The sequence below is a fragment of the Rhodamnia argentea genome, chromosome 2, assembly GCF_020921035.1.
Source record: "Rhodamnia argentea isolate NSW1041297 chromosome 2, ASM2092103v1, whole genome shotgun sequence".
NCBI lineage: Eukaryota > Viridiplantae > Streptophyta > Magnoliopsida > Myrtales > Myrtaceae > Rhodamnia > Rhodamnia argentea.
The window spans coordinates 13,601,024-13,615,030 of record NC_063151.1 but is presented as its reverse complement, the minus strand read 5'-3'; the positions used below and the strand labels follow the sequence as shown (position 1 = coordinate 13,615,030).

Below are 14,007 nucleotides of genomic sequence, written 5' to 3'. Positions count from 1 at the left end.
CACCCATAATTGGGCGTTGTTCCTTGCACTAGCGTAGCTTGAAATCTTTGACTTGATGATAGGTCCACTATTTTAGTCAGTCTATTCTTCTCGTGATGTCTTGTTTGAAATCGGTTGAGTATCTGGTCCTCGAGCTAGCCATCCAATGACATCATTTATTTTGATATGTCCAAAGACTAAAGTTTCTACATATACTCAATTTCGCCGGAAAACAAAAGCTAACAAAGATAACACGTACACGAGATATAAATCAAGTTTGGAAACCTTCAATTGGCCAATTTGTCCAACTCTTTTCTAGATAACCAATGATGACGATTTTTTTCTTCTTGATCTAAGATACAAAGTCATTGTGCATGGTTAAAACAAGCCTCAAATAACAGATAAAAGTATTGAAATAGCTTCTTCAAGACTATCCTACTATCAACATTTTTATTGGGTTGCTTGCTTTACTACTCCTCCATGAATTGGGGTTTATTCAAGTTAGGAACAAGCGACTTCAAGTTCTTTTCGGAACCTAGAACCCGTCTGCCATAATTGGTTCTCTATTTTTGGAAACCCGCAGCCTCCCTTGTACATCCTAAAACCCGGGACCTATCTTGTCATAGATTCCGAGGTCGGTTCCAAGATCTATCCAAGTTCCACACGTATTCTTAATTGAACAATTTGCAGTGAATTATTACCTCTAATTACCATAATTTGTTGCTATAATCCATTGACAAACTCTCATTAGACACATGAAGAATGTGCAACATAAGTTAATACCACGAAAAACTCCCACCTAGTACATTTGTGGCAACCAAACTAATTTTTTGACTACCAAAAACTCCAAACTGGTAGACACACAAAGAATAAGAAACATCGGTTAATACCACGAAAAACCCTAACGTGATATACATGTGATAAATTTACCCAAAAACTAATTTTTTTACTACCAAAAACTACAAACCGGTATACCTGTGACAAATTTACCCTCTATTAGTTTCGTTATATTTTACCCTCAAATTGATGAGTTAGATAATACGTGACAATTGACGGGTGTACTAGTTTGGTGTTTTTATCATCCGTTGGTCACATGTGTACTATTTTGGGTTTTTTGCGGTATTAATCCAATTTAACAAAAACAAACGGAGGATAAATTTGTCACAAGTGTACCCGTTTATGATTTTTGATTGTTAACAAAATAATTTGAGGTAAATTTGTCATATATATAACATTTTTTTGGGTTTTAGTAATAAAAAAATTAGTTTAGGGTAAATTTATCATAAATGTACTAGTTTAGGATTTTTTGTGGTATTAACCCATGAAACATTGATAAAGTAAATGCCCAAGTAATGGATATCACTAGAAATTGAAGCTCAAATTAATTGTTCTAGATTGCACACTCATCAATTAATAGACGTCATGGAATACCGTAGGATCGCGCGAAAGAAAAAAATAAGAAAAAGCACAAAAATTTGTTCCAGGTTCCAAGGTGGAACCTACCCATCAAGGTTTCCCAATTTTTGGAAAAACCTACCCCACATACCCTGGAACGAGGAACCTACCCTGTTTCCATCAGTTCGGTTCTTCGATTCTCAATTCTACCTTCAAACTATGTCATCTCTAATTGAAGTATCTTGAACAATATGGGACACTTTCTTTAGTAAGACATCCTTCTGCAATGGAACCTTCAAAAAATGCCCTCTATTTCAAACATAAGATTTTGACATAGAGAAGTACCAATGGACATCCGATGTCGTTCATGTTTAGTGTATCAACAAATACAAGATAGAGGGATAAGTGCAATCGAAAGTCCTCAAGCTTGTCACATTGAATCTAAAGATTTCAAAAAAGACAATTAAATTGTAAAACTTATTAAAGTTGTGCAATCAAATCTTTCCGTTAACTCCGTCCAATTTGGCTAACAAAAATGTTGGTAATTTTTTATTATTTTTTTCTCCTACGTGATGCTTACAAAGTTAACATGACATCATTTTGGTCCAATTTTGATTTTTAATAAAAAAATTAATGGACAATACCAAAAAGGAAAAAATAAGCAAACTTCAGGAAAAAAAAAAAATACAGAAACGCATTGCATCAGTACTTGGCAATCACGACTCTTATTACTGTAAGTTTTTGGTTAATTTAAAATTGAGATTTCGAGGTACATTTGATGCATGATCATCTGGATCTTTTACTCGCTTCAGCACTCGCACAGAAAAAAAAAAAAAAATCCCTCTTTTGGCTGTAAAGAGTAGCAACCACGTGGCATATACACCATGTTTGAACCACGTTGCTCGAATGAAGCGCTAAATAGCATTGATACCGACACCGACACCGACGCGCGACACGACACGACACGCCGATACGTCATTTCTCAAAAATAGAAAAATCCGACACGTCGAGGACACGTTATATTAAATATTTTTTTTTAAATATAAAAAAATAAATAAAGTCAACATAGGTATTAGATGCATTGATTTTAATCGTAGATGGCGAGCTTTCACTTACGTCAACAATTCAACAAACTCAAGAATTGTAAAAAATAGAAAGATATCATGTTCTGGAAAACTTAAAAGCATGGCACCATAAAAGGATACCAAATGAGATTAGAAGATTTTATCTTTTATAAAAGATCCGAAAGTTAGCATTGCTGAATAGTTAATGCTAAATTTTTAGAAGATGGGTCGGTCCCACAACTCAGGGAAAAGGAAAGGGAAAAACGACGATGGGGGTCGCAGTTCTACAATATCTAGGGTTCCAAAGTCCAAACTGTCGTTATTAAGTTTTTTCTCTTTTTTAATGAACTTCACATGTCTGACACGCCGGACTCGGGTGTCGGCAGAGTGTCGGCCCCATTGACCAAGTGTCGAAATGCCGATACGCGGTCAACGCGACCGACACGGGTGTCGGTGTCGGACACGGTGTTGGACACGACACTCTCACTTAGGAGGAGTGTCGGTGCTACATAGATGAAGCGTTGTCTTTGAAGATTAATCTGCCTCAGTCAACTGCGCATGATAGCATCAGGGTGACCATATAAGTCTCCCTTCGTGAAAAAACCCCAATGCTTGGTGGCCAATCCTGCAGTGCCGTTCCACATTCTTAAAAAATCCCCATAGGGAGATCTACAGAATGACAACAAGAACATCAAGCTGTTGAGGTTGGCAAATGCCTGAACACTTTGAGACTGGTTCGCCTAGCTAACTACCCAGAATCCACATCCATCTGCTCAATAATGCTCCGCAGCCCCGATTTATAACTTGGATGAAGAAGGCTAAGCCCTAGCTCTTGCTTCAAACGAGTGTTCAGAACTCGCTTCTCATCCCTTTTACTCACTTTCTGTATCGTTGACTCTGTTCGATCAGGACACTTGTCCTCTTGAAACCAGCCAGAAAGCCTTTTCTTCACCAAGTCCTCTGCATACTCGAATACTTCTTCCCTAGGTGCTGGATCATCATCGACGACATTGTATATATTGCTGGACAGTAAGGAGGAGCAAATTTATTAGCAATTACAAACATTTTCCAGTATGCGCAAGTAATGAAGAGGGTGGAGTGATCTGAGAGATAGAAGGTGAAAGAGGCAAGGATGGTACTATGGTTGGCGCATTGTTGCTTCAACTGTAATAACTTTTGATCCAGAGGATTGACAAGGCATATGTCAATCCTCGAAACTCGTTCATTCAGAGTACGATGGTACGGCCATACAACCCCGTTCAAATTGTTTTCGGCTTGACAAATGTACTGTTTTCATGTGCGTGGGGCTCATTTCTGTGTTAGGCCCATTTTCCGTCACTTGTGAGCCCATGTCATGTCATTATTGCTTTCATTTTAATTCTGATTAGTCTTACTTTCTGAATTAAATGGGGTTTTTGTACTTACTTACTTCATTCTGCTTGAATGGGCCATTGCCTTTTCTCAGAATACAGTAGTATTAAAAGTTCTATCCTTTGTGCTTCAAGTCTGTCGTGCCATTCTGTTTGCAAACGAGATTTATTCATGATTTTCCATATCCACTGTGCCTAATTATCGCCCCCATGGAAAAAATAACACCCCCCACAAAAAAATAATAATAAAAAAAAAAAATAAAACACCAAAACAAAAAAAAAAGCCCCAAAAATGAGCACCCTAAGAAGGAAAATCACAAGGACAACGCACTATCTTAATTTTTCAAGTTTATGGACTTAAGATAATGCATGACAGTAATAAACTCTTTAAAAAATACCTTGAAGATGGCACATAAATACCAGCTCTGAGTGCTTGACAAATGTCATCAACATGAACTCTGGATGTGTAATGCCTTGAAAATCTCATTTTCTGACTGTCCGACAAAGGTTTCTTGCTAATTATTGTATCAAGGGCACTGCAATGATGAATGTAAGAAAGATCAGATAAAGTGAAAGAAGCAATGAATCCAGTAGCAAACAACAGTCACCAAGCAAAAGTTCAACGAAATCATCATCTATCACCAAGCATGACTGGAAAAAGGATCACCGGGTTAAAGTGAACTACAAACGAAACACAATTTATAACATCTCAAATCTCGACCTCCGCTGATTTCTAGAGCATGGAAAATTCTGAAGTTTGAAGTAGTTCTGTTGTCTAATAACTAAAAAAGCCGTGTTGCTGATCTGCGTATTGACTTAAGGCAATATCATGCCAAAAATTTCCACAACCTTCTTCCTGGGCCATATATGCCTCCAAGTCGGAGTACCAGGGAAGAAATTCCAAGATTGTGGCCTATATCTAGCCATCCCTCCTCAGCACGTAACCTCAATCTAGCCAACTCAGTTGAAGGATTCGCTGGATAACTGCCACAAAATATCATACGTCTTTAGCAATGAAGTAAATTCATCTTACAAGAATCCAAAGGTGGCCATTGAGCACTCACTCCTCATCCACCCATGCACCACCATAATCTCCATATACACCTATTAATCAGAAACAAATTTACACAACCAAATGACATCAAGAAGCATGACTGGACAGATAATTGCACACAGAAGAAGTTTAATCTTTCCAGATATAGCAGTGTAATGTCATTCTACTTTTTAAAAATCAGAACAGATCATTCCGAAATCCAATGTAAGATGTCAATAGAGGCTAAATTCCGGAACTAGCATTTGGATTCACCTTAGATGCTTAAACATAAAAAGTCCTTGTAGACTACTAAGTGCCTTGAGCCTAACCAAGGTCATAAGTCAAGCTAACAAGGGCACCGGATGCATGATCACCAATTATAGGGACTAGCGAGAGTACCATTCATCCTGCTCATTTTATTCGAACACTAGAGCAGCACGAGCTATAAATAAACTTGTCAAGACAAACTATGCTATAATCGAGTTTATTAAGAGACATTCATGCAGCTTCTTTTAAATTCCATTGTCAACCCCCTCTCCATCACTTCAAATGGACCTCCAGCAAAATTTGATAAGTTTAGTGACCTATAATCAGTGCTACAGCCATGTAAGCCTTAGACTCAAGTTGATGAATCCATGTTTCTTGGATTTTAGCAGTAGATTGCAATCAACAAGTCTTCTAAGAATTGCAATCAACAAGTCTTCTAAGAAGGCCCAACCAATCAACAATTGTTTTTCATTTTCCTCTGTGTTTTGCCCTCTATATGTATGTGCATGTATGTGTGAATAAGTGAGTTGGAGAAAATGTGCACCTGGTTCAAATACAACAGTTAGATAATGCACCGGGTCTCATGTGAGATCATTGAGCAATACATAAGAATGCCAAGACAAGAACATTGCACAGAGGCCGCAACACGTGGTCAGCATATTTGTAACGATGTCCCTCGTTATATTGTAAGAGATACCCATTCCAACATGTACATGTTATGCAGAGGATCCACAAATCAAAATAATTACAAACAGAGAAAATAATGGCGCGTATATCCAAATTCTAAGATGATTCTCTTGAAAACGTTGTATACATAAGCATTGTTCCAGTTCCAAATCTGATGTAGACGTACTAGTAGATGACAAATAACACAGCCATTGCAGACTTCCATCTCTCAGCACACGCTTGAGAAATTCTCGGTGTTGTAGCATCTATTAAAAAAAAAAGCCAAAACAGCCTAATTAGCTGACATTGGTATTCATTCATTAACATTCTAGAAGGAAACTAACACGCAACCAGGAGAGTGCCTGACGTACCGGATCGCCAATGCCCCCACGGGGGGTATAGAAACAAGAAGGTGTGTGTAATCTTTCAAAATGTCCAGAGTACTCAACCTGAAAAAAGAGACGCAATTGACGTCAAAATTGACTCACAACTTTAAAGAGAACAATTTGGTTGGTACTGCCATAGCATAAGGGGGACACACAAAAGTTCAAAGTTCTTAAGACGTGATTCTCGGTCTTGGAGACAGGGGCTTCTGCGTTTGTTATATTAATGACACGACTCAAGCGACCATAAATAGCTTTGACTTCGAAGTTTGAGGATAGCAAGGAACAGACACTTACTCTGGTTCATTCGCGTCCAGAACGTGCACATCCAGACCCTCCTCTTCAAGCTGCTTCTTCTTCACCAGGCTCCTGCAAGTCCCCGAAACAGCCCTAGCCGACAATTCATCGAACAGATTTCACATCCTGTGAAGCTAACCGAGCTTAAAGCTACTCACAAACTCCACTCGACTTCGAACAGATCACAGAATGGGAACGTACCATCCCTGGTCCTTCATGTGCAGCGCGAAGAATCGGCCGACATAGCCGATGCCGAGGATGAAGAGCCGACGAGAGAGCTCCCGATCAAGTCCTGCTTGAGAATGAGGAAGAAGAGGAAGAAGGGGAAGCCGACGCAGATTGGGCCTCGCAGGGATTGACATCGCTCGGTTGGGATCGAATCGAATTGGAGTTGCAGATAATCGGAGCGACATTTTCCGACGAGTTAAAGCGGGAAAGGAGAGAGAATGGGAGCGACATGTGGATCCCTTTCATATATTTTCGAGGAAATCGAATTTCTTGTAGCTTACTTGTATGGATAGCGGATAGCTTAGGCGCGCATGTTAATATGGGTGTGCATGGTCCGGGCCGATCCAATCCCGGTATGAAATTGGGGATTGGATAAGTAGTCCCTCTCTCCAAATTTTCGAGACGGCGGTCCGGTCCGGTCTCGGTGCCAGCTCAGTGAGATTGCTAAAATCTAACCCTTGAAATACAATATGCTTCGGTTGCATGTTAATTTACAATATATACCCCGATTGAATAAAAAAATATCTTTGGTCTAGTTTGCTCACCTTCATAATAAAGGTGTGTTTCACATAATGGTAGGTTTAATAATGACATTGGTCTAACCGCTGACACAATAGAGATATATAAATGATAGAATCGAAAAAACCTAGTCGGCGAACACATACTAATAGTGATGTTGTTTACTAAACGGATTCCACATCCAAACAGTGCAAAATAAAAATAAAAATACATGATTATTCATTGAAATGAACAACCAAAACGCATGAACAGTAAGAAATTGCTACCACTATATTAAATAAACCGATTGACTCATTTCTTTCTGAAATACTCACCACACAATGCACTGGAAAATACCATAATAAATAAGATATACCGCATTCATAACATTGAGGGGATGACCGAGTTTCAAGAATGTACAACTTAACAATGAAAATGGCTTAAGAAATGAACATTAAAAATAAATGAAAGCTTCATTTTTTTAATTGTATATATCTATATATATAAATAATTATATATTATGGGTGGTTCGGTCCGGGCGGTTCGGGCCGGTCCCATCCACCTGGAACCGAGGACCGGACTTCCCGATCACCGGTCCCATTTATTGGGATCGAGGATCGGACCACCCCTCTCAAGGACCGGACCAACTCGCCCGGTTCGGTCCGGTTTGGTCACCCTTACATGTTAACACTTCTGCTTACTAAAATAGAAATTCGTTTGCTAACGTAACTTCTCAAACATAAATCCGTTTGATAAAAATTTCTATTTCTAAAAAAATTTCTATTCTTAAAGTAAATTTTCAATTTTGAAGTTATTTTTTCCTCAATTTAAAAAGTTAAAACAAAATCTACTTCTCAACTCAAGAATTACTCATTGCCTTAGCTTTTTTCCATTACGTCCTCACCCTCTTTTCGATAATGCTCGCCCCCACTTGCCGCCCGCCCTCGCTCGCGACCACCGCCCGCCCCCGCTCGCGACCACCGCTACCCATAGCCAATTGCTGACCACCGTCGGCCGCCGCCCATCGCCGACCTCCAATGGTCGCCCATTGTTGCCCGCGACCATCGCCAATCGTTGACCATCGCCCGCCGTTGTCCACCATCGACCTCCGAGGGTCGCCGCTTGCGACCGCCGCCACCCATCGAATGCCCCCATTGCCGCCCACCACCGATCTCCGTCGACCGTCACTCATCGTCCACTGCGACCTCTGCCACTCGCCGTCAACCGCCGACCATCACCGGCCGCCCCAATATAGCCCCCCGCCGCCAACCACCGACCATTGCCCACTACCAACTACCGACTAGCGCCTACCGCCGACCGCCACCAATCATCGACCACCGCCACCCCAGTTGCCAACCGTTGATCACATCGCCTCCCATTGCCGCAGCCTACCTCCAACCTTTGCTGGCCGGCGCTGCCGAGTCGCCATCTCCAGTAGCCGGAGTAAAAAAAAAAAAAAATTTTTTTACTTTTAAAAAGTAAATAATAATTTTTAATAATAAAATTATTTTTTAAATAAATTTAAAATTTTTAAAAATGAAGAAGAAATTTTTCGACCAATGATAATAAATTTTTATAGAAGATTTTGTGTTAATAAAGTTTTAAGAGTAGAAATTTTCAATTGTTACCAAACAAATTTCTTTGATAAAAAATCAACTTTTAGAGCAAAAGTAGAAAAATCAACTTATGCTTCCGAGTAGAAGTAGAAAAATTAACTTCCGGCTAAAAGTTGATTTCTAAAAGCGAAGTGTTATCTTGCACACTTTTACTTGCGTGATATTGTTATTTCAAAACTTGGAAGATCGGTAAAGGGAAAAATAAGAGATTGTTGACACTTAAAATAATCCAAGAAAGACTAGTGACGAGCACGTGAGAAAGCGATGATCAGCTACGGGAAAGGACACTCAAGCAAGGAACGTATCAATCGAGAAGGTGCCACGTGTCGGGGTAAATTCTGGCGCCACTTCCTTCTAGAGCAAGAAAAGCGCGCGGAGGGAGGCCACGATCGAAGTGGTGGGCGGTAATCCCCACGAGGTAAAAAGAAAAGGCGCGAAGACCGGGAAACCGTCATCCACGTGGCTTATGGAAAAGAGCGGAGCGTGGGGCCAAAGGAAGAAACCGCTCGGCGGTTACCAAAGAGCTTGCCTATAAATACCTCGTAGTAGCAAGACACACACACAACAACAAATCCAAAACACTTGCATTTTCAAACTAGCTCTTAGCCTTTAGCCTTTAGCCTAGCCTAGCTATAGTTTTTAGAACCCCGTCGTCGATTCAATTCCGGCGAGTATCATATCCAGAGTTAGGTGTCGTCGATTGGATTCCGGCGTCTACTCGTTAGGTCGATGCCCGTTGATTAAATTCCAGTGTTGCACCCTTCACCCATCTTGTCCAAGATTGTCGATTCAATTCCGGTATTGTGTCCTACAATCATCCGTCCAAAGGTGTTGATTAAATTCCAGCATTGTGTCCTATATCATTTCCCGATCTTGTCGATTCAATTCCAGGGTCGCGTCGAAGCTTGTCACATACTATTACTATTGCATATTGGGCCGTCGAAGTTGTCGAAAGCCTGTTTATAATGCGCTCTTTTGTGTAAATCTACTGCATTTGACACTCTCTGTCCAAAACTGACCCAGAACCCATTTTCGGAAAACGAACGGATTAAGTTCGATAAAAGATTCTCGCGTAAGTAACCCTTTTTGGGCCATAGTCAATCCGGGCCTAGAACCCATAACCAGCAAAGCCTTGTCGAAGGATTTCGACGCGCAATAATCTTTTTTGGCACGCCCGGTGGGACCCTTGGTGTTGGTTCGAGAGAAGTGCTATGCCACGCACACGAGGACGTAACAACTTAGACGGTGGTGGAGACGAACCCCGGGAAGAAATACAACGAATGGAGTCATCCACGGCCCATCAAGAGGACCTCGAGGTTTCTCGATAGAACGTTGAAGAGCCAAGGAGAAATCCAGAAATGACGCTCGTCATGTTAACATCGATAATGCGTACCATCGAAGAAGTCCAGAACGAGTTTGCTGATCACATGGTCCAAAGGATGACCGAGGTTGTCGGGCCGTTAATCATCAACACGTATCACGAATGTGCTGCAGGACAACATGGGATTACAATTAACCCACCTCATGCTCAAGAAGGGAATGGTTTCGTACCAACAGCAAGCGGCGGTTTACCAAGAATGACACCACCAAATTTAGGTCTTGCGGGACGGAACACTCGGCCTCTAGCACCTGCCCGGATTCCGCAACGAGGGGAGGCGTTACCGGCCAATGAACCAAGGCCTCCCAGTAAATGCGATACGGATATGTTCCCTAGACATCCTATTCGACAAGATATACCTGCGGATACTGTTATGTTTCCGGGGCACCCTGTTCGACAAGACGAGAATATTGCTCGTCGGGAGGTCGCCGCCTAACATAACCGTGTCCATGAACAACCGGTACCCATGATCATCGAAAATCAGGAGGCGGTATCCTTTAGGGGGCAATGGCAGGCTAGGGGGCAGGATCAATTTCCCCAAGCCAGGGGACAAGGACAGTATGGACACCAGGCCATACGACCCGGATATCAACAGATGAATCAGGCTTTACAACCACCAGGTCCTAAGCCAATGTTTCAGCTTGTTGTGCAACCCATGTATCATCCGCCACAACCTGGATATCAAATGCCATATCAACCGCAGTACCATCAGCCAGTGTTCGACCGGGCACCTGTATACATTGACCCAATGATAGGATACCGGGCTAATGTTTACCGAAAACCGTACCCAGATTGGATGGATACGATCCCGTATCCAAGAGGGTTTAAAATACATGAATTCACACTTTTTACCGGCGAGGACGACCGGTCCACGTATGAACATATCAATCGTTTTCTAGCACTATATGGAGATGCTACACATGCGGATCACTGGAAATTAAGGCTCTTTCCATTATCCTTGTCGAAAACAGCCTTTACATGGTATACCGCACTACCACCCAATTCGGTGTTGACGTGGGAGCAGATGGAGCGTTTGTTTCATGGCCGGTTTCAAAGAGCGGTGTCGAACTTGTCGGTAGCGGATTTGTCAACAATGAAGCAAATGACAAACGAGACTGTCGACCCGGTTATTGCAAGGTTTAAACGGGCTAGAAACAAATGTTTAGTTCCTTTACCCGAAAAGACGTTCGCTGAGTTTGCTTTCAACGGATTGAAATTCGAAATACGAGATAGGATGGTGGGACATCCATGTGCGGATCTATTCGAATTATCCACGATGGCAACAAAGCACGAAAGTCCGCTCAAAGAGAAAGACAAAAGACATACCCGAAGAGGAGATGTAAGTTTTGTCGAGCCACCTGATTTCGATGAAGAATCAACGGATCCCGTCGAAGTGGGTGTCGCCCTGTTGACCATCGACAAACCATACACTTGCCAAGCACTGAAGCCAGCAAGGATGAAAGAAAAGTCAGCTATAATGGCTAAAGCAAAAGAGGCAGTGTACTATTCATTCGATGCGAATCGGGCGGAAGAAATTTTCGACATATTGCTAGGCGACGGACAAATCAGGCTGACGGAAGGGCAGAAGATACCGTCCAAAGAAGAATTAGCAGAGAAGAAGTATTGCAAATGGCACCACTCATGGAGCCATAACACATCGGATTGTTTAGTCCTTAAAAAGAACATTCAAGAAGCAATTCGACAAGAAAAGATCAAATTCGCTGATGACAAAGGGAAACCCCCGATGGATGTGGACACCGATCCTTTTCTAGTAATGACCGGAATGGTGTCTTTAAGGCGATCGAGTAAAGGGCATGCGTCAATGAATTTATGTGCTCATTGCAGGCGAAAATTAGGAAACATGAGTACACCCGAGGAAGGGTATCAAAAAAGCGGTCGAACTAGTCGGAAGGACAAGACACCTTTTTACATCGAAAGTGCCGGACCTCGAAGAAATCCCAACCATCGGAGAATTTATAAGTCATTTAAATAGAGATACGATGAAGGGGACCCTACAATTGATACTTTAGGAGAGCCAAGTGGCAAGTTCGATTATTACGTGAGCTACGGTCCGCCACCCCCATATCCTCAAGAAAGAGTCCATTATGGATGGGGAAAGGAGTTCGACAGAAATTTTCGACAAGGCTTCCACGAGCCACATTGTCGACGCACTCTTAAGATACCAAGCAACCCCGTAGAAGGATCGTGGTATGAGGTGACAGAGGACTAAGAAAAGGAGAAAATCTTGACCCGAACTCAGAAGAGAAGGGTGGAAAGAAAGAACAGGGTCCGCATATTACGACAACGGGAGATTCCAGCCGATCATGGCTCAATGGCAACACCTCCTAACCGCACCAAACTGCGGAGGCCAAGAAATCTGGTTTGGCGGCGACGACCGGAGGAGACACCCCCAGCTCAAGAAAAAGAGGACAATGGTACAAAGCCACGAAAAACATTTGTATCTAAATCCCGATTTAAAACCCCTGCTAGCAGGTCGGTTTCCCCCCTAAGCTCTTGTATGGTACGAGTTAAGTTACCACACGAGTTTCGACTTGAGTCGACCTCAGCTGACGGCGGTGACAAGGAAACGACGCAAGAAAAGGAAGGGGTTCGGTTTTGCTTCAGCGATGAAGAAACCATGGAATTCGGAAAACCCATGGAAGATCTCTCAAATCATTTGAGGTCGCTCAATATAAATGCTAGGATCAACGGGCGGCCGGTAATGAAAGTACTGGTGGATGGAGGTTCAACGTTAAATCTCATTCCTTACCGCTTCTTCAAGAAAATAGGAAGGAATGATGACGAAATAATCCCATCGAATATACGGTTGTCTGATTTCATTGGCGAGATTACCGAAGTAAAGGGAGTATATGTCGCCGACCCGACCGTCGGATCTAAAACATCGAGGACGTCCTTCACGTGCGTCGACGCCGACGGATCTTATCACTTGCTGTTAGGGCGGGATTGGATACATGGAAACCAGTGTGTCCCATCAACACTTCACCAGATGCTGGCATTTTGGAATGGGGACAAAGTGGAATATGTAAAAGCAAATCCCCGGACTTGTGTTACCTGGACCCGTATATCCGGCCGGGACAAAGTGATGCCAGATGATTGTCTTCGCATATCTAAGCCGCCCGAAGTAGACTCAAGAGATATTGCATTCTGCCGTTTCGATAAAGGGAGCACCGAATGGATCCCAAGAAAGGAACCGGTGGAACTAATCGACCAATTTTCCGATGGAAAATCGGTCATTTGCGCAAAACCTCGCTAAGGGGTATGCGGCCTACAAGGCCGAGCAAAGTGATCGAGCTAGATAGCTTACGGACGGCATTTTAGATTTTGAAGAATCCCCAATTAAGGAGGACGACAAGGTAATTCAAGCCCAAGACCCACCGGAAGAGGTCAATCTCGGAGATGAGTCCCGTCCTCAACCTACTTATGTGAGCCAACTACTCGATCAACGATACAAGGTTCAAATGGTAAACCTATTAAGGAAATATAAGGATTGTTTTACCTGGAATTACCATGAGATGCCCGGTCTTTCAAGGAGCATAGTTGAGCATCGATTGCCAATTAAAAGGGGATTTCGACCACACCAATAGGTCGCTAGAAGGTTCGCTCCCGAAGTAATCCTTAAAATTAAGGAGGAAATCGAGCGTCTCCTTTCGGCCGGATTCATAAGATCAGCAAGGTATGTCGAATGGTTGTCGAATATTGTGCCTGTCAAGAAGAAGAATGGCAAACTCCGAGTGTGTGTTGATTTCCGCGACCTTAACGCAGCCACCCCGAAAGACGAGTACCCGATGCCCATGGCCGATGTGTTGATCGAT

At 42.4% G+C, this 14,007-nt stretch overlaps 1 protein-coding gene across 1 annotated transcript; it reads right to left on the bottom strand.

Annotated features, from left to right (window-relative positions):
• Positions 1 to 2,963: 2,963 nt before the first annotated feature.
• Positions 2,964 to 6,959, bottom strand: LOC115728767 (protein YeeZ). The gene is given in 9 exon segments (XM_048275025.1): positions 2,964 to 3,460; positions 4,207 to 4,344; positions 4,658 to 4,792; positions 4,873 to 4,912; positions 5,962 to 6,040; positions 6,146 to 6,159; positions 6,162 to 6,223; positions 6,455 to 6,547; positions 6,656 to 6,959. Coding segments are annotated over 9 exon segments (1,047 nt in total). The 5' UTR covers positions 6,868 to 6,959; the 3' UTR covers positions 2,964 to 3,186.
• Positions 6,960 to 14,007: the final 7,048 nt, after the last annotated feature.